Source organism: Phalacrocorax aristotelis, chromosome 2, assembly GCF_949628215.1.
Source record: "Phalacrocorax aristotelis chromosome 2, bGulAri2.1, whole genome shotgun sequence".
Taxonomy (NCBI): domain Eukaryota; kingdom Metazoa; phylum Chordata; class Aves; order Suliformes; family Phalacrocoracidae; genus Phalacrocorax; species Phalacrocorax aristotelis.
The window spans coordinates 33931485-33949864 of NC_134277.1; the positions used below are offsets into that span (position 1 = coordinate 33931485).

The 18380-nt window shown below is 38.5% G+C and overlaps 1 protein-coding gene across 3 annotated transcripts in view; it reads left to right on the forward strand.

Annotated features, from left to right (window-relative positions):
- The window catches only part of HDAC9 (histone deacetylase 9), a 486360-nt gene that overhangs the window by 235260 nt on the left and 232720 nt on the right, over nt 1–18380 (forward strand). For 2 of the 3 annotated variants that reach the window (XM_075082978.1, XM_075082976.1), the window contains exons 4-5: nt 16428–16669; nt 17613–17763. In XM_075082978.1, coding sequence (XP_074939079.1) covers nt 16428–16669; nt 17613–17763 — 393 coding nt within the window. The remainder of the gene's footprint in view (nt 1–16427; nt 16670–17612; nt 17764–18380) is intronic. The other variant, XM_075082977.1, reaches the window with a different exon arrangement.

Below are 18380 nucleotides of genomic sequence, written 5' to 3' on the forward strand. Positions count from 1 at the left end.
GACAGCCAGCCTCAGTGAAGCAGTTTAACCGCCCTGTGGCCGGCTGCCTGCCAGATGGTTTTCTTTACTTATTTTGAAACTACCTAAAGACTATTAGCTTCATATTAGTGGCTCTGTCTTTCACAGGTTCTAAGAGTGGTCACTGAAATGTCTGGGAGGTTGCTACTAGGAGTTGTCAACATCAGTTATCATGGGCTATTTTTTGATCGCAAGTGGTGCTCCTGTGCTGTAAGAGGTCTGCCTAATGTAAGAGTGGTTTTATCATTGCTGAACGAAGGCTGTTCCCAAAGCACAAGGCTACCCACCTTGACAAGTTTTAAAATGGTGTTCATATGGTGTTAATTGGCTTAATTCTATTAAATACATGATTATGTTTTACTAGCTAAGTGTGGGATGTAGGATTCGTATTCATCCCTGAAGAAGTAATTCCTTGTGCTCACTGCTTACACAGCTTCTGCTTGTTACACAGTGCTCTCACTTGCTTCTTACAGGCTCTGATAATATGTATTGGTTTATGAAAGCAATCAGGACTATTGCTGGGCATATCTCATGTGACTGTCATTAAGACCCACACCACACATACTCAGAGTGACTTCAGCCAGTGTCTCACCTCCTTTCATAAAACAGGAGCAGGGAGCCCCTCCTTTTCCCTGGGGCAAGGATTCTGACAGCCGATCTGTTATGGTCTGCACCGTGTTTGGGGGGGGCTGGCGAGAGCTGGTGGGAGAGGAGATGTGCAGCTTACACCCAGTGTGGTTTTGTAATCTTAAGCTTTTCTCAGATTTAAGAATAATTATTATACTTGAACGATTTTTCTTTAGCTTTCCATACTAACCATTAACTGGGACATTATATAAGAGATATTATATTCTAGTATGATTAAATGGTTCTTTGTTTTGCAGCTCTTGGCATGGCCTTACAGTGTCCGTTTCTTAATCCAGCTCTCTTTATATATATATCTATATAAACTTCAAATGTAAACTTCAAATAAAGTTGATGTTACCTTTTTCTTAGTTGCTTTTCTGTTTTAGCTTGATTATTTTTACGATAGCAGAGCCAATGCTTCTGCAGCTTTCGACTGACTTGTGTGTTTGTAGCATGTTTTAATAGTACAATAAAGTAAAAGGTATTAAAATTAACATGAATATAAAATTATATGTATATTTATAAAATATAACTATAAATGTAACAAAATTTCCGCAATTTCACTTTTAAGAATACTTTTCAAATGATAATAGTTTTAAGTAGGTTACTCTCGTTAATGGCATACAGAGATGCAGCGAAGTTTATGTTATGGCCACAAAAGTGTTTTGAGAAGAAACCTTCATGGGTTTGTGTTTTTATTCTATTCTTTTATGGCGGTGCAAGCTACAGATTCCAAAAAGCCTAAGAGAATGTTTAGAACATACCGTGCTAGCAAATGCAGGTATTACGATGCATTAATCATTTTACTCAGCAACTCCAGTAGCATGTTGATACTTCTGTACTCAAGAGACTGTGGTCAGTCCCTGGTGCCCAAGGTTGGGATGAGGACTGGAACCACAATCATTTAGCAGGAAGTTTATACTGGTTCAGGCTGTGCCTTGGAATATTGGGTAGCCTACTGTGGAAAAGGAAACCACAAGGAAGGGATGGAAACAGCTCTGCGTGCCCATACCACTGGTTCAATGACCCTGCCAATAAAGTGTCACAGTGGGAGGTGCCAACGAAGGTTACATAGTCAAGAATATTACCTGGAGGTGATGGTGAAGAGCGTATAAAGACCATGGCAAGAAGCAAAATGCTCAGTATCTGTTAAAAAAACACACCAAAAGAATCTGAATTTCACTACATAATTTCCTTAAATATGGAAATATGGTTGTGTTTGGGTTAGGGTTTTTTTTGCCACAGTCCCTTTGCTGTCTGTGCTGCACTCCTCTGTATTCTTTTGGAAGGTTTGTATGTGTTTGAACTTTTTTATTTTTCCTGAAAGTATTGCAGTATGAAGTAGGACATAGGTGGTTTAGTTTGAGCAGAAAAATATTGAGACAAGAGTAATAATTATGCATGGAGTGAATTGGTGCCCTCACTCTGCTTTTTTTTTTCTCTTTTTTTTTTTTTTGAAAGTACAATATATCATCTTGAAATTCCTTTAACATGGAGTCCACTGTATTACAGGAAGGAAGAAGTGCTTGTAGTAGTCTATTGTGACAATAATAGGTGAATGGACATTTATCACTAAATAGTTGCAGATCTGTTTCTTGGAAGAAGGTTGGTTTTGACATTTACTTATGAATGGTAAATTGGAAACTGTTTCTAGTGTAATACAGTTATGTCCAATTATTCATTTTATCTTAAACACCTTTTTACTTTCTTCTCTTCTTTTTGGCAAGTTCATGGTAGCATCAGTAGGTCTTGAAAGGCTGTCTCCGTTGATGCCTGCCTTTGAAGGTTGTGGAGTTTTTTTCCCTCTGGAAACAACACTGTACACACATTATAGAAATCAGTCTTGCTTTCTTGAGACATGTTTGTGTCGTCCACCCTTTGTTAATATGATTCTCATTTAGAAACAGGAACTGTGAAATGTGCTGAGGAATAAATAGATCTCTTCTAAATAGACATTGTCAAGGAAGAGCAAAGGAAGTGAGTTGTGTGAATTCTTAGAACCGAGTAACGTTTATTTCAGAAAAAGACATACTTCTCAGGTCAGAATGGCTTTTGCTTTGCAAGTAAGTTACTTTTTCTCTCACTTTGTAATATTGGTAATGGGAAAATTTGTGATAGAAGTTTCTGCAGATGGGAGGCTGCAGAAGGTAGCTATCTGAGTGTATCCACCTGCTTGGTATCAAAATTGGAAAAGCCAGCAGAGTTTTAAGCCTGGGTAGGCACTGCATTGAAGCTTGTGTCATGTGAGCCTGCCTGGCATTATCAGGATAATCTCACTGCTGTAGTGGTGTTTTGAACTCAGAAACATGTCAAACTGAACACACACACACACGGAAAACATGCCCTGTAAGGTCTCAGCAGGGGGCTTTATTTAAAGGGCTGGAAGGTTTAGTGGGTAATTTTCCATCTAGTCTCCCTCTTCCGTCTGAGGGAAGGATGATCAGCAGTTCTGTAATGGAAGGGCAGAAGATAGATCAGAAGAGGGTTAGTGTCACTCTGAGATCTCAGAAATAATTGAAGTGAGCACTAGTTTCTCTACCTACTGTGCTCTGGTGTAGCTCCATGTGGGCAACCATTTTTCAGGAACCAAACAGAATTCTGAAGATCTTTTGTGTAGTTTGCACACAGGTGCTTTCTTAGGACATTTGGACTGTAGCAGATAACTCTGTGTTGAGCCATAAGATTTTCACTCATTTCTGGAAGTCTGGGGCCTTTATCCAGATTTCTTAGTGACTGGCAAGATTTTTTGTGTGTCTTCAGACGGTTGTGTTGTGAAAGGCCATCACTGGATGAAAGTCATAAGGTGCTGTTTCAATGGGTTTTATTGCGGGTTTGAATGGCAGAAGGGACTAAGTTTACTGGGGTTTTTTGTATTTCTATTATTGTGGTATTAAACTGTGTATCTGGGTATATATGTTGTGTCCTTTGGCTGGCATACAGGAATCAAAAGCTGAATATCCTGTTGTTGTGCATCATTTCCAGTCAAAAATTACACTTTTCAGTAAGCTAAATTTCAAGTGGGTGGCAACAAAAATTGTGTCAGATGGTTCCAAAAAAAAAAAAAAAAAGGATTTCAAATGCTTTCTAATGATTTTCTTGTTAACTGCTTGCTGTAATGGTTTGCCCCGTCAACAAAAAGGGTGATCCCACCCAGTAGCATTGGTGAGATCTTCACCTTATGCCACAATAACATGCTTGAGTATAAATGTATTTGCACAAAATTGTATCGTATACAGCATACAGCCATATATGTGTCATGGTTGACTAAGAATCCGTGGTCACCCTGTTCCAAGGAGTGCAGGATCTACAGTTGTTCAGCCTTGTGACCGACCCCGAGTCATGCAGCTTTATGGCATTTGATTTCCATACTTTTTAGAGGTGGGTGATAAATATAGCATAGCACTGACTGAAGTCTGCCTCCTTGTAATTAGTGGTGAGATCTCAGCAACCTCATCCCAGTCTGCAACTAGTCTACTTGTTACCAGAATGTCCTCTAAGATGAGATGAATCTATAAAAGATGGTGCAAGTTCTGCAAATGGATGAATTAATAGGACAGTGGAGAGTCACATTTGGTCGTTTCCCGTGGCATTTAAGGTGAATCCTTGAGAAGCCCTTTTGCATGTGTTTTAACTATCAATTTAATTTTTCTTTTTTTCTCTGGCAAATGTAGGTGTGATTGGAAATTAAATGGAATTTTATGGGTGCATAAGCGAGCTCTTTCTTAACCAAGAGCTAGGCAGTTTGCCACTTTGGGACTCTGCTGTGGAGAAAGTGAAAGGTAATAGTATTGAGTATCAGCTTTGCTTTGTGGTGTTTCATCAGGTGCATAGCTCTCGATTGCCAGAGTAGTTCTCACATACTTGGAATAAGTGAAATCAATGACATCCCTATTGGCTGTATTTCTAGATCTCCTTTCCTTCAGGTAGACTGGCTCTTGGTCATTTCCTCCATATTTCTGCTATATCCAGACCCTATTATTCCTGTACTTTCTGCAGAGTGCTTCTGTTCACAACGAGTAGCTAGAGGTTGTGTAGATTTTGTGGCAGTTCTAGGAAATGGTGTTTTGTGTTGGTGAGTAGGAGGAAGTCAGCTTCATGCAGCATATTCATCACCTTCAGTTCCTAAGACATTGCATGAAATTTGCTTTAAGGATATACTACCATGGTCTCAGCATTCATTGAATTAATTAAACTTTACTGTCAGCAGAGAGAGTGCTGGGCCAAGGTTGGCTACAAGGAAATCCATAACAGTGTAGAAAGTTCAGGTATTCATTATCAGATCCTAATTAAGGGAATAAAACCAAACACAAGGATATCTAAAAAGTAGCGTAAATAAGCACATTAGCCAAAATAAATTCCCTTTTTTTTAGCAGCATAACTCTAAGAAGTATAAAAAGCCATAGAAAATGAAGCTATACTTTCAGGACACATCAGAAATTATTTGCATTTTTTTCTTAATTCTTTTAATAGGCTTCATTATAATATTTTAAATAAACTAAAATGATGGAAAATCACTTCCTGGTAGCCTTTTAAATACTTTGAGTAAGAAAGAGGAAAACTCAGAATTAGGCAGATTACTGCAGTGAAGAAGAATTTTAAAATTTCTAAGAAAACAAATTACACTGAACAGAAGAACCTACAAAGGGATGCTGATGCTGCTGCAACTGAGATGCTCTGTTGAAAATGTCAGGATCCAGCCTTCTGCAGTGCATTGATGAGGAGGTTTCAGACTAGATCCAGTTTGTCCCTTGTTGAAGTGAACATATTAATGACTTCTGTGTGGTACCAGCCTCTCCTAGTGCTTTGCCTTAAAAACAGTATTACAGCCTTTCCATGGAAAACCTTAAATGAGTTGTCCTGCCTTCTTCTACCAGTCCTTAATATGCAATGCCTGATGCAATAATTCCATAACATATTATTGTTAATGCTGTCCCATTGATCACAAAAAATTCTGCTGAAAGTGCAGAAACCGAGCACTTACTTTCATGTTGCCTCTTGTGTTGCAGAATTTGTTTGTAATGACATTTCCAGCCAGGTTCAAAAGCTCAGTCAACAGGACTAAATGGGCTTCTTATTGCAATGTGCAAAGATTTGTTCATCTTAGGTCTGATGAGAGGGAACTCCTACTCTTAATGATTAATGTGATAAGTGGGGGGTGGGGGTTTCAATATGACTAGGGTTTATTTAAATCATTAGGCTGAGATTTTCAAAGGACCCAAAGAGTTTCTTGAAGAGTAATTTTGAGTGTTTGACTCCATTTGAACAGTCAGTCTAGTGTGCATGTTCCAGGCCTGATCTGCAGATTTCTAAAACTTGAGTTTGAAATTTGAGAAGAGTTCCCACTGATTTTCGTAGGTTTCTTAATAGAAAATTTAGCTTCTGGAAATCTAATTTCTCATTTGAGACTGAAGAAATGCCCACTGGCTTGACTGGCTTTCTGCGTGTCAGATGAGTTGGGATGAAGAGAGAAACAAGCAACCCCCTAGTAAGAAATGGACCTACTGAAATGCGGAAAGCCAAAAATGGGTAATAACTTTCGGATTTCCAATTTTCTGAGCTGTGCTTGCTAAGTGGCATCAGAATTTTGTAGAATTTTTCTATGGCTGTTGTTTCTTTTGACATAACAGGTGAATTTCTTAGAGGTGTTTCATTGCATTAGTTTCTGGAATACTAGAAAATGCAGAACCATTTCCAGTATTTATGTAGAATAATAATAAGGGAAAATACTTCCAGGTAACGTAGAGAAAGTTGCCATCATCTTAATAATTCCTATAGCTTGCTTTTCCAATGCTCAGAAATTATAAAGACAAATGTTTGGCAGAGTGAGTAGAAATGTCAGTTTCTTTCCTATACTCACCATCATAAGTCCATTCCTCTACTGGCTGATTAAGGTGACTAAATCATAAATACACTGAAGAAAACCTGCTGTATTTACAGTCTTAGTTGAGCCAGCATACGTCTGAAACAGACTTATGAGTATGGTAGTGACTTGAATGCAAATAAAGAGTAGTAGGTTGGATAGCAATACGGATATTATTCTGATGATGTCAATTATTGGTTTTTGGATCCTTAAAATTTTATTAATCTGAAGTCATACAGGAAAAGTATACTAACAAGACTTTTGGTAATGAACACTTAAAGCAAAAACAGTGATTTTCTTATCTCAATGAACAGAATCCAATGTAAACTTTGTTTTCGTTATATTTGGTATCCACCTATATCTGGATATAAACTACCATATTTGTTAGCAATTTCTTCCCTTCTCAGTGCTTTTCCTGTTCGTTCTGATTTTTCAGTTGACCTGAAAAACAGGTGACTCCCTCTGGTGGTTGAAATCATGTCTCTGCGAAATCATGTCTGCATTCTGGAGGGAGCCTTTTAGAGATCTCTTTAGTCTGGAGAGCATAGTTCATAAAAAAAATTTTTTTTAAGTTTAGTCTTACATCATTATAAAAAAAATAGCAGTAATTGTTCTGTCTGTCATACAGAGTGTGATGATAGTGGTAAGTTGCTTTTGCTGTCTGCAATCTTTTGAATTTAGGGCAGATATTCACAGCACATGTTTTCAAGGAATCAAAGCAGATAGTCAAAGTCAACAAAGATATGGACACAGTAGGGTTGAAATATTTTACTGTGGTGAAAAGAGGAAAAAGAGGAAAGGAGGAATTTAGATAAGTAGTGTAATAGTGATGATGTTAATTGTGTCATAGAATTACATGAATGAGATGTTATATACCTAGTTTGGGATTTTTTTTCAGCTCAGGAACATTCTGAGACATTAATGAGACAAAAATATAAGTAAGCATCCTGGAAGACTGGCATTTCCTTGCTTGTGAGTTCATAATGCTTTCTGTATACTTTATGTAATCTCTTTTACTGGAGTGCCTGCCTTATGTAATGTCTTAGTAACGGAAATGAGGCATCTGCCTGGTGGTCAAGGTTGTTCCCTGAAAGACATTCTCTGTCTGCAGCAGAAAAAGATTAAATCAAGACCTTTAAAACCTTCACAGCCTTTTCGTCAAGCTGAGAGGGATCTTCCTCAGAAACTCCCCCTATACTTTCTTGAAAGCAGTCTACCTTCTCTGCCTGTTGACATTGTTATCCATCCAACTTTGGGGCTTGACTGCTGCATAACATTCCTATCAGCGGTATTGCCATTATTTGTCCCTTTTCATCTTCTGCCGCTCCTAACTCAATTCTGCAGCCTAATAGACTATACCTTCTTTCCTTTGCTTTGCATCATCATTGGGACATATCTTTACCATTCATTTTCCCTGCCTCGCCCATAGTGTTTTCTCTATGCATGCTGTAATTTTTTCCCTCCTCTGTGGGAGATTTCAGTTAGGTCCTGCCTTTTTATGTGCTTGGGTTGAAAATGATTTTTAGGCCCCTGCTTGTCAAAGATCAGGCCGTTCCATAAATACTAAAAACATGGGAATAATAGAAGGTCTTTCTTGATTGCCTGGGTGTAATAGGGAGGCTGTGAACTTAGTAAGTTATATATATGTACATGATAGTTTTTGCTGTGCAGTAAAATGAGAAGAAAACCCTAAATAGGGTTAGAAAACCCTAAATATTGTAGCATCTTGAGGAGCATATACAGCTATAAAAATAAAATAAAAAACCACCAAAAAAAAACAACCTAAGAACTGGAAAATATTCTTTTAAATTCTTTTTTGGGGTCATTCATCTTCTTCCCTAAAATACAAAGCTGCCAACAGTTCCTTGAAAGATTTGCACTGTATCTTGCCTTCCAAGGGTTTCATTTGGAGCACTGGCTGTCACACCCCTGGAAGAGCAAAGCTGTTTGGGGATACTTGTTCAGCAAACCTCCACTCTCTGTTTTATTTGCCCGGAGCACGCTGTCTGATGATACTTCAGGATATACCTGCTGGCCTGCAAAAATGGTAGCTGTTTACCTTTGATATCCTCACTTCAAGGAAGAGCCTTTCCCCCTCTCTTCTTTCCCGATGTCATCTGCTCGGGATTAGGATAGTGAAATCCCCACTTTTGGGAATATTCAGCAGGTGTAAGCTTGACATTGCCACCAATGTGTCTACAGCATTCACAGATAGAGAAAAAATGAAAGAAAAGTGAAAATTTTATGTTCTGGATGTATTTAGTACCACTTGCAGCAGCCTCATTGTCCCTGGATGAGGGATGAGGCAAAGACTGTAGCAGGTCATTAGAACCCCTCATGGTGCCCTTTCAGTCATCCTTAGCAACAGGGGGGACTTTGTACACTGTCTTAATAGATAATAATACTGACAAAATTAAAAACATATTGCCTTTCTCACATGTATGTAACATCTAGCATTATACCCATTTTAAAAAGGGAGGTGAGAGGAATCCATTGTATCATGTCTGCTCTTTGCTTTTTCTGACCATTTCAGGATGCAATACAATAATTATGTATGTATGTAAGTGGATGCCCACGGATTTATATAACTCGTGCTTTTGTTTTAATTAATTAATTTTAAGGCTTTTATGAAGTGACCAGCAGATAGTGAAAAACTGGCACCTACTGATTTGGAGACATTCTACCAACTTAGTTCTCAACTCCTAAGTGGTGCTGCCACCAAATCAAACCTTATTAGGCATCTTCAGTATGATATGGCTGACAGGGGTACTGATCAGTACACAGGAGATACACAGTCAAAAGAATGCTATACTTTCTTCCCTGTCATTTCTCATGCACGTATGGCATGGGGTGGGCACGTTATGGTCAAATAGGCTAACCCAATACCATGTATCAACAGCATAATTGCACTGATATATTATTTAATAGTATCACCAGTAAGTCATAGTCTTTGGAACTGAGAAGAAAGTTACATAGAAATTCTACATTTTTAACTACATGTACATATATCTTTGTCCTGTTTTTATCTTGCCTGGAGCAACAGTATCTAGAATTTAGGATATTTGGATTCCTTATATCAAAAGGACATTTTCCAAAAAGTGAAAATGTGCCTGTGTGCTGATGGGTGTAGAGAACACATGTGTAAGAGTTCTCCTAGCTGAAATATAAATAAAGTAACTCAGAAACCCAAATATAGCTCCACTTGGCTTTCTTGATAACAGATCATCGCAGGTTTGGGTTTAAAAGTGTTTCACATTCTGATGTGATTTACTGGTTGCATATGCCTTTATTCCTCTGACAGAAGTGGTTGCCCTGATATTTGCATGAACTCTGACAGCCTCCTAAGTGGAACTTTTGCTTGTGTATTCAGTAGGGAAGAAAGAGCGAACACTATAACATTGAAAAACTTCTTGGCTCTAACAAATTAGCTGGCATTTATGTTTGTGTTTGTTATGACTGTTTGAGTCAAATGCCTATTTGCAGAGAAGGAATCTGATTTTAGTAAATCAATATAATAAAGCCTTTGATTTTTTTACAAAAACCAGCTAGCTGTAACTTCAGTGTTGGTATTTCAAGGCCTCTCACTGATATGTTAGAAGTTTGTGGTTGTTTGAGCTTCCTTTCTAGGCCCTGGGGAAATAAGAGAATGGTAAATCAAAGTCCAGATCGCTGTTTGCATTTATTTTACTTCTCATTATGGCATGTATGCAAACACTTAAAAGAAATAGGGAAAAGGTATAACCATGATAAGATCCCTTTTATAGAACAAAGAGGAACACATTTCTGGTCTAATTTATTACACTTCTCCTTAATACCATAAACTCAATTGAGTGCCTCATCAGGTTTGACAGTTCATTTATACTTCTAATTAGGTGATAATACTGTTTAAAAATAATTACTGACTCTTGAATTATAATCCAAGAAAATAACTGGAAAGTATTTTTTCTGGTCTGAAATGTGTCTTAATTTCTTGTGCTTTTCCTTTCCAAGCAAAGAAGTGTTAAAAGTACAAATTGCAGTCAAGTACTTAACTGCCATGAAAAGTCATTGTGTTGCTTTTGAAAAAAATCTTCCATTTGCATTTGCTGTCATCTTTCTTCTTCCCTTGCCAAAATCCCGACCATGGTTGAGGAAGTACAATTAATCAAAAATATTTAATAACATTCAGAGAAATCTAAGTGACACTGTTTTCAGCTTGGATGCGTCCTTTAGCATAATTGTAAGAGTGCAGAAAATTTTCTTTTGATTTTAAATATTGGAAAAAACTTTTTTAAGTGTCATCCAAAGTCTGGATGCTTTTGTCCCATATTAAAATGAGATGCTCTCAAGGCCGCCTTTGTTAACCCCTATAGTTGTAAGAGAGATTCTGCATCAAGCTTCTCAGGTGGCATAAAGAAGCTTTGCATATATTGAAGTTAACAGAGGAATGACAAATTATAGAAGCCAAGAATTGAGGTACAAGTTTTTAGCCACCAGAGCTGGGATGATACAAGTCATCCCATGGGAGGTAACCTAACCTTTCACAGTTTATTGATCATCTGACTTATACTTCTGATGGCACTAGTTATTCTTAAAATTTAATCTCCTGGCTCCTGCAGTCTGCCATGTGCACTTGCCATGGCACAGCATCCCCCAGACAGCCACGAGCCACCTCTCCTCTGGGGAACAGGCTCCAGATTAGGACATTTTTCTGCAAGTTTGAACACTGAACGATTGCTGTAGTAGTTTTCATGCCAGACTCCGTCCTCTTTAGTCACGGCTATTCAAAACCACGTTGCTCACTTAATTTCCCAGCATCCCCACAATGGACACGTTGCTCCTCAATTAGCTCTTTATTACCACTGGTGATGAGGCCAAGCACTGCTGCCTTACCAGCATGCCAAGGCTGCTCTTAGATTACACATTGAGCAATGCTCCTGTAATGCTGCTTCTCAGTGCAGAAAACTCAGAAATTTTAACTCCTTTCCCTGTGCTCCATCTCTGGTCAGCTGTTCATGTCTTATTGCCTGGCCAGTCTTTTCTTGCCTCATCTCCCGACAGTTACTTTGTTTCTCACCTGCCTGTCAAAGCTCCCCTCCTACCTTCTGTTCCTTACTCCTGCAACCTCCAGCCTCCTACAGTATTTCATTTTTCAATCTTTTCCTCTGGTATGTTCAAAGACACCATTGTGGCTTTTCAGGTATGGGTGCTTTTCAAGTCCTGAATGAGGTGACACATAAATCTGGAGAATTCTAGGTTTAAACTGCTGAGTAAATTTAAGGTATTATCTTCACTGGAGTGGAGGTCTTCCACTCTTTCCACCATTTAGAGCTCTTTTCTGTAAATTCCTTAGTTCCTTGATTATGTCATGATTGATCGCTAATCCTGCAAAAAGGAAGGTTTTTCAATGTCTTTGAATGAAGAGGCCAAATGGAGGCAGTTTCTTTCACACTAAAATGTGAAAAACTGTTCTGGTTTGTTTTCATTTTTATGAAAAGCATATGAAACCTATGAAAAGTACTGTACAAGTTAATAATAACTTTAGGTGGGCTCTGTTTTGTAGAGCAGAGTTCAAAAGTATAAACAGCTCTCACATTCTCTTTTCTTTGTAATACTTTACCGAGTTGATGTCTGGGGTAAGGTGTGGCCATTTCTTGGCAGAATGATTCTTCTAGATTTTACTTGGTTTGGTGTGTTTTCAGAAATATGCTTTTATTGCCTAATACTGAAATTGCTTGTTGGAGAAGCTTGTCATCTGTCTCTTGTCACATGTAATTTTAATTTAGCATTCCAACTTTTGTAGTCTTCCTTGCTCACTTCATAAACCTTAACTGCTTCTCCAGTAAAAGGCTGCCTTGTGTGACCAAGGCAGGAGAAAAAGCCTCACTGGCTTCATACCCTGTTCCTCTCTCCAGCCTTCCTTACTGTCCCAGCACAACAGCATAACAGAGAAACTCCTTTGGGAAAGAGTTAGCTTGAATCTCTGCAGTCCCAGCAAATTCACACGGTTCCTCTAACATAAGAATCATAAATGTACTGGACAAGATGTTCTGGTAAGCAAGTCTTCTAGAATTCTCCTTCATTGCATCTCAAACAAAGAATGGCGACTGTTCGGCTGGTTACAGCAAGCCTTGTTTAAGTTCCTGTTTTTAAAGGCATAAAGGTCTGCCAAGAAAGGTAACTGCCAACAAAAAACGAAGATTCACCCTCTTGGGAGATAATGGTAAGAAATTAGGCTGTTTTATTTTCTGATATTTTCCCTTAGCCCATGTGATTCGGAAGATTTGTGTATTCTAGTACACCAGAAATTGAAACCAGTAATGAGAAACAAAGATTGAAATGCCATCTCTTAGTGAAAGACTTAGAGTTTTTCAGTGATTCCCACTTTTAGGAATGGTTTCAAAAAGCAAAGCCTCAGGGTTAAAACAAGCTCTTTTACCTCTTTTTGCATATGCTCCAAACATATAAATCTACTCAACAAGCATGCTGTTTTGCAAGTGTGTTATTTCTTTCCACAGAATATCAGAAGCACTGCGGAAGTGCCATCTATGGAATATAATTGATATGGACACTCTTCTGAGACTATTTTTGTTGTTATGTTTCAAGATAAAGGCAATTGAGTATTTATAGGAAAAATAAATACATATGCCTTTTGCAGTGTGTTGTAGCTGAAAATTAAATATTTTTCTACTCAAATTTTGACACATTTCTGCTCTGTAGTTAGCAGAGCTGTTGGGAAGGGTCTGCTCCAGACCACAGTGGAGAGAGTGTGCGCAAGGTCCTGCTCTGAATCGTGCTTGCTACAACATTGCTCCTTTGGTGATTCTGGAAATCCTGCAAAACAAGACTCCTTATAGTGAAGTTAGCCTTTATCAAGCTCTGATTAATATTTTCTTTCATTATCAATCATTTTCCTTCTTTGGCTAATATCTTAATGAATCCTGCTGTTGAAGTCCTGCATCCCACTGCTTCTTGTGATGTTTGGAAGTGGAGGGCCCTGATTAGGACATTCCTTTTCTACATGAAAAATACATATATCCTTGTGTAGGGTGGGTGAAAAAACATAAAAAGCTCTGATGAGAATAAACATCCTGCATCACCTTTGCTCTTTTGAGACTTAAAATTGCATTGGTGTGGCAGGGAGAAGATGCTTCAGCTAAAAGTCAAAGTTTTTAAAGACACCGATTCTGATTGTCTGCTCCATTACACATTTTTCACACTGATGTAGCTCCACGGGGCTGCTTTGTCTCTTTCTTGTCTGCTGGTAACAAGTACAGAGAATGTAAATGGCCTGTGGCGTTAGGACCGCCCAACAGGCAGTAGCAAACCATTCAGTTTGATTAGTGATTTTATAGTTACTTGTTCAGAATAACTTCATTAACAAGGTTGATTATTATCCAGCTGTTAGCTGTTACAGTTTTAAGACAGTAACTACCCCCAAAAGTTAGTATTCACTGTGTTAGCAGTTAGTAGTAGTAGCGGCAGTAACCTTACTGTTAGCAATATTTATGCCAGCAAATAAATACTTGTCTTTGTTTATCAGTAAATATTGGCATTTAAATGACATGAAAGATTATGTACTGATTTCTGTGGATTCAAGCCTCTAGAAATACCTTAATGTTTATTTTTCCCCACATTAAGGAATGAGGTAAAGTCCAACTTGATGAAGTAGGTATTCTAGCACTAGATTTGTTATCTGAGTGTGTGAAAATTCTTGAAAATGTGTACCTCATCACACTGAGCCTGATTTCAGTTGTACATTTTGCTAATAATGGAAGGAAATTTCCATTGTTAGAAAAATCTGGAGGCCTCCCCTCATGAGAAGTGCTCTGAAAATGAAGAAGTTGGGTGCTCGTCAGAGATAGGAAGTATCATCAGCCTGAATCGCCGTGCAGACCTGCAGGGGTTGATTTGTTAGCCAGTATCTGCAAAATAAACTGCAGAGTTCAGTTTGCAAACACTGTTGTGAACCAGACCCTGCAGGGTTTGCCAAGCTCTGGTTACTATTATTGCTCCTAGTAAGGCTTATTATCCTGTCACAGAAGGTGTAAGAAAATCCATCTCTCCACTTTAAACATGATAAGCCTTTGTCACCTACAATGCAATTAATGTTAAAAATAGAAGAGCGCTGATGATAAGATTCTGACTCGCAGGCAATGAGCCATTGTCCAAGTACCAGAGACTTATCTGGAGGGCCAGTCAGCCTACACGGTTTGCTGTCAGTTTGCTGATTGCCATTTCTCTCTGAGTTTGATGAAATATTCATGTCTTTGCTCTGGTCTCTGCAAGCACTATTGATTTCTTGTATAAACGCGGCTATATTTAGTCTAGACAAATGGAATGTGGATTGCTGCTGAATAAATGGGATGAAAGGCTGGGGGTTTGCCTGTCCGTTTCTCTTGGTCTGTGGCAATTATTTATAATCAAGAGTAGTTTTTGTAAGTTAAAGGTGATTTTTTATAATTTAGTGATTAGTCTCAGAACAAAAGTAAGCACTTAGACACAATAATTCTGTTGGGATAGTGGGTTAAGGAGGCAAATTGTGCTCTGAGGTTTACAATCACAGTAACTAGGATTTAAAAAACAGAAGGCCCAGAAAATTGTAGGTTTCCAAAATTTTGAGAAGAAAAGAATATAATCAGTAGAAGAGATTTGGTACCTCGTCCATTCTTTTTATAAAACTTTCTACTAATAGGTTTGATTGTACAGTTAGAATTCAGTTCTCTCAATTTGCTGCAGTTTCAACTTCTGCTGCTTCAATTTCACTGCTCCTACTTGCTAGAATACTTCTGTTTCATTTTAGTTTTCTTCTTGAAAAAATATAGCTGTAGCAGAGCAAAAGGAGAAAATATGCTTAAAATCTTGTTCCCTAGTCATTTCCGACAGCATGTTTGTTTTCAGTGAATAATCTTATTTTCCTGTGAAGATAGTGGAGAAGTAGTAACAGGAGTGAATGTGTTTGTGTTCCACTGTCCTCTCGTGGATGGAATCAGAACTGCTGAGCTTTAGCAGAGACCCTCAGCTGCTATTTATTTTTCTCTTCTAGAAATGTTACTTGCTAGTTTTTTGTGCTTTTGAAACAGATGAAGTTACACTCTCTCTCTTCACTTAAAGTGAAAACCTGAGCTTTACAAGTATTGTAGTGAAAATCATCAAATTCCTCTCTTTGCTGCTTTTTAGTCCCTTTGATTTAAATAAGGAGGTAAAAAACCACAGAACTGATCTTTCATTAAGTACTTTAATGCTGTGTTAACAGTATATACCATTGCTGCAATAGACTGGAATAATTCAAGGTGTTTTCATTTTCTTACAAGCCATATATAGTGTATTGTGTCTAATCCACTCCAAGCATGGTCGTCACTTTTCAAAAAGCCGTATTAAAACTTCTTGGTTTGTGTGTCAAATTATTTTCCTATAATTTTATATGTGTTATTCCTATGTGTTTGCCAGGTGTATTTACATGTAGTGGCTATGTAGCATTGGGTAGCCGTTCATGTGTAACACCATCCTCAGAAAATCTACATACTAGCTTTGGAAAAATCTCTTGCAAATACAGTGAGAGCTGGAAGGCCTTCCACTTACACTGAAGAAGTGCCCTGAGTGTTTATTCTGAAGCATTAATAGAGCCTAAGAGATTCTCACTAAACACTGCTCCATTAGGCTGTGACACTGTTTTAGAACTGGCTAGTTGGTCTGTGAAGCAGAATATTTATCTGGGAGTATTTTTGCAGATAATGGAAATGAAAGTGGTAAAATAATTTGTAAAATCTAGTAGGAATTTCTGAAGTTTGCATACAGCGTAGATTGCATTACTGTTTTGTTAGGTCTGTACATTGAAGCAGTCTTTGAGTGAAATTGGTCTTTTCCCCAGTAGGAATGATCTCTGTTCTCCTTCTCCAGTTATATTTTTATATATACACGTTTTGTTGTTTTCTTCCCACAGTGGATGTAAAGTCGGAGGTTCCCGTGGGATTAGAGCCTATCTCACCATTAGACTTGCGAACTGATCTCAGGATGATGGTTCCCATGGTGGACCCAATTATGCGTGAAAAGCAGCTACAGCAGGAACTACTTCTGATCCAGCAGCAGCAGCAAATTCAGAAACAACTGCTGATCGCAGAGTTTCAGAAGCAGCATGAAAACCTGACCCGCCAGCATCAGGCCCAGCTCCAGGAGCACATAAAGGTAGCAACATTTTTCATTTATTCCTCACTTTATCTGAAAACTGATTATTCTTAGGCAGACATGAAAAGGGAACATGCCTAAAAGGTTCGCTGTGACCGAGAGATGGTGTTTGAGTGCTTATTTCTCTGTATTGGGGTGATAAAAGCCTTTTCAAGCAAAACTGCTAGCACCTACCAGCGAGTCGCTCACAGCAGACCAAGGCAGTACTATGAGAATCATCAAGCTCATAATCCAGAGAAAATCAGACTACCTATTTTACAAAGCTGGATTTTCAGCCAGATGTCAATATGGCTGTCTTTTCTGTATGTGCAGTTTTGAGTATATTAAAAAACTGCTTTTTTGGGCTACTGTTTGAGTTTGTGCCCACAAATCAAATTGATAGGCAAGTGCACAACACTTGCATTTGTAAAATGGAGACAGGCCCTGAACATGTTGTGTTTTCACTCTTCTCTGAGCTACCTCATATAAAGTAAAAAGAAAATGATTTATGGGATTACATGAACTATTGTGGGATTGCTAGAATGGATTTTGTCCGGAAATTTATGATCTTGCATTTCTTTTCATTTTTTACTTCTGATCTACTTGCCATTATGCTACTGTGCTAAGCTTCCACTCGATGGAGCTGACAAACGCAGCGGAGCACAGCAGCCAGAGGTGGGTGACGCACTGGCAAAGAACCCTGTGCAGTTTCCAGGCATTTTTGCCAAAAGAGAAAGAAGCGAAACCAGAGCAGGAGGCTGCTACCTGACAGTAGAGTTCATTTTTAGTGACAGTAATGCACTATCCCGCTTAAAAGGCTGAGGAAAGTTGGTTAAGTGATGAAAAGAAGTGTAAGCACAAAAGCAAGCACTGATACTCAGTTATCCAAGGGGTCGTTATAGCCAGGACTGACGTAGAAAATAGTGCAAACTGCACTTTCTCATGTCTTTTTGTTCTGTGCAAGTTACAACAGGAACTTCTAGCCATTAAACAACAGCAAGAACTCCTTGAGAAAGAGCAGAAACTGGAGCAGCAGAGGCAAGAGCAGGAACTGGAGAGGCATCGCAGGGAACAGCAGCTTCCTCCCCTCCGAGGCAAAGAAAGAAGCCGAGAAAGTAAGAGCCAATGTACCATGAATCCTAATAAGAAATTAATCTATTCCCCTTTGCCTTCTCCCAGCCGAAATGGACGATGAACAGGAACCTGAAGGGAGCATATTACTCTGTGAAATATGCAACTAGAGAAGTCAAGGCTGTGCCTGCAGAAAGGCAGGCTGACCTGTTGCACCCACAGAAACACGTTGCTGGTTTCTGTGCAGGCTTGGAAGACTGTAGGAAAGCACATTTTGACAGACCTGTGTATATGCCTCTCAGCTCTTCTTACAAAACATGAGGGAATTTGAAAGCCTGAAGCTTCACTTGAGAACTTCTTTCTGAAAAGCTTATTCCCCAATACAGAAAGCACTACAAAAGAGCAAAAAATCCAATTACTTGCTGATTAACTAATTTGAATGTTGTTTCACAATTTAAAATATAATGAAATATTTAAGAAAATTTTTGGCTGAGACTTCTGAATACTTTTGCTAGTACTTGATGCCGTTTCATGAGGCCCAACCAAGACTTATTTCTAGCTCGTAAATAGCTCTAAGGCAAGTGACAGATATAAAGGATACTGTTGAAATTTGGTGCTCACTAGAGGGAGACAGATACAAATAATTCTCCTTAGTGAGGTC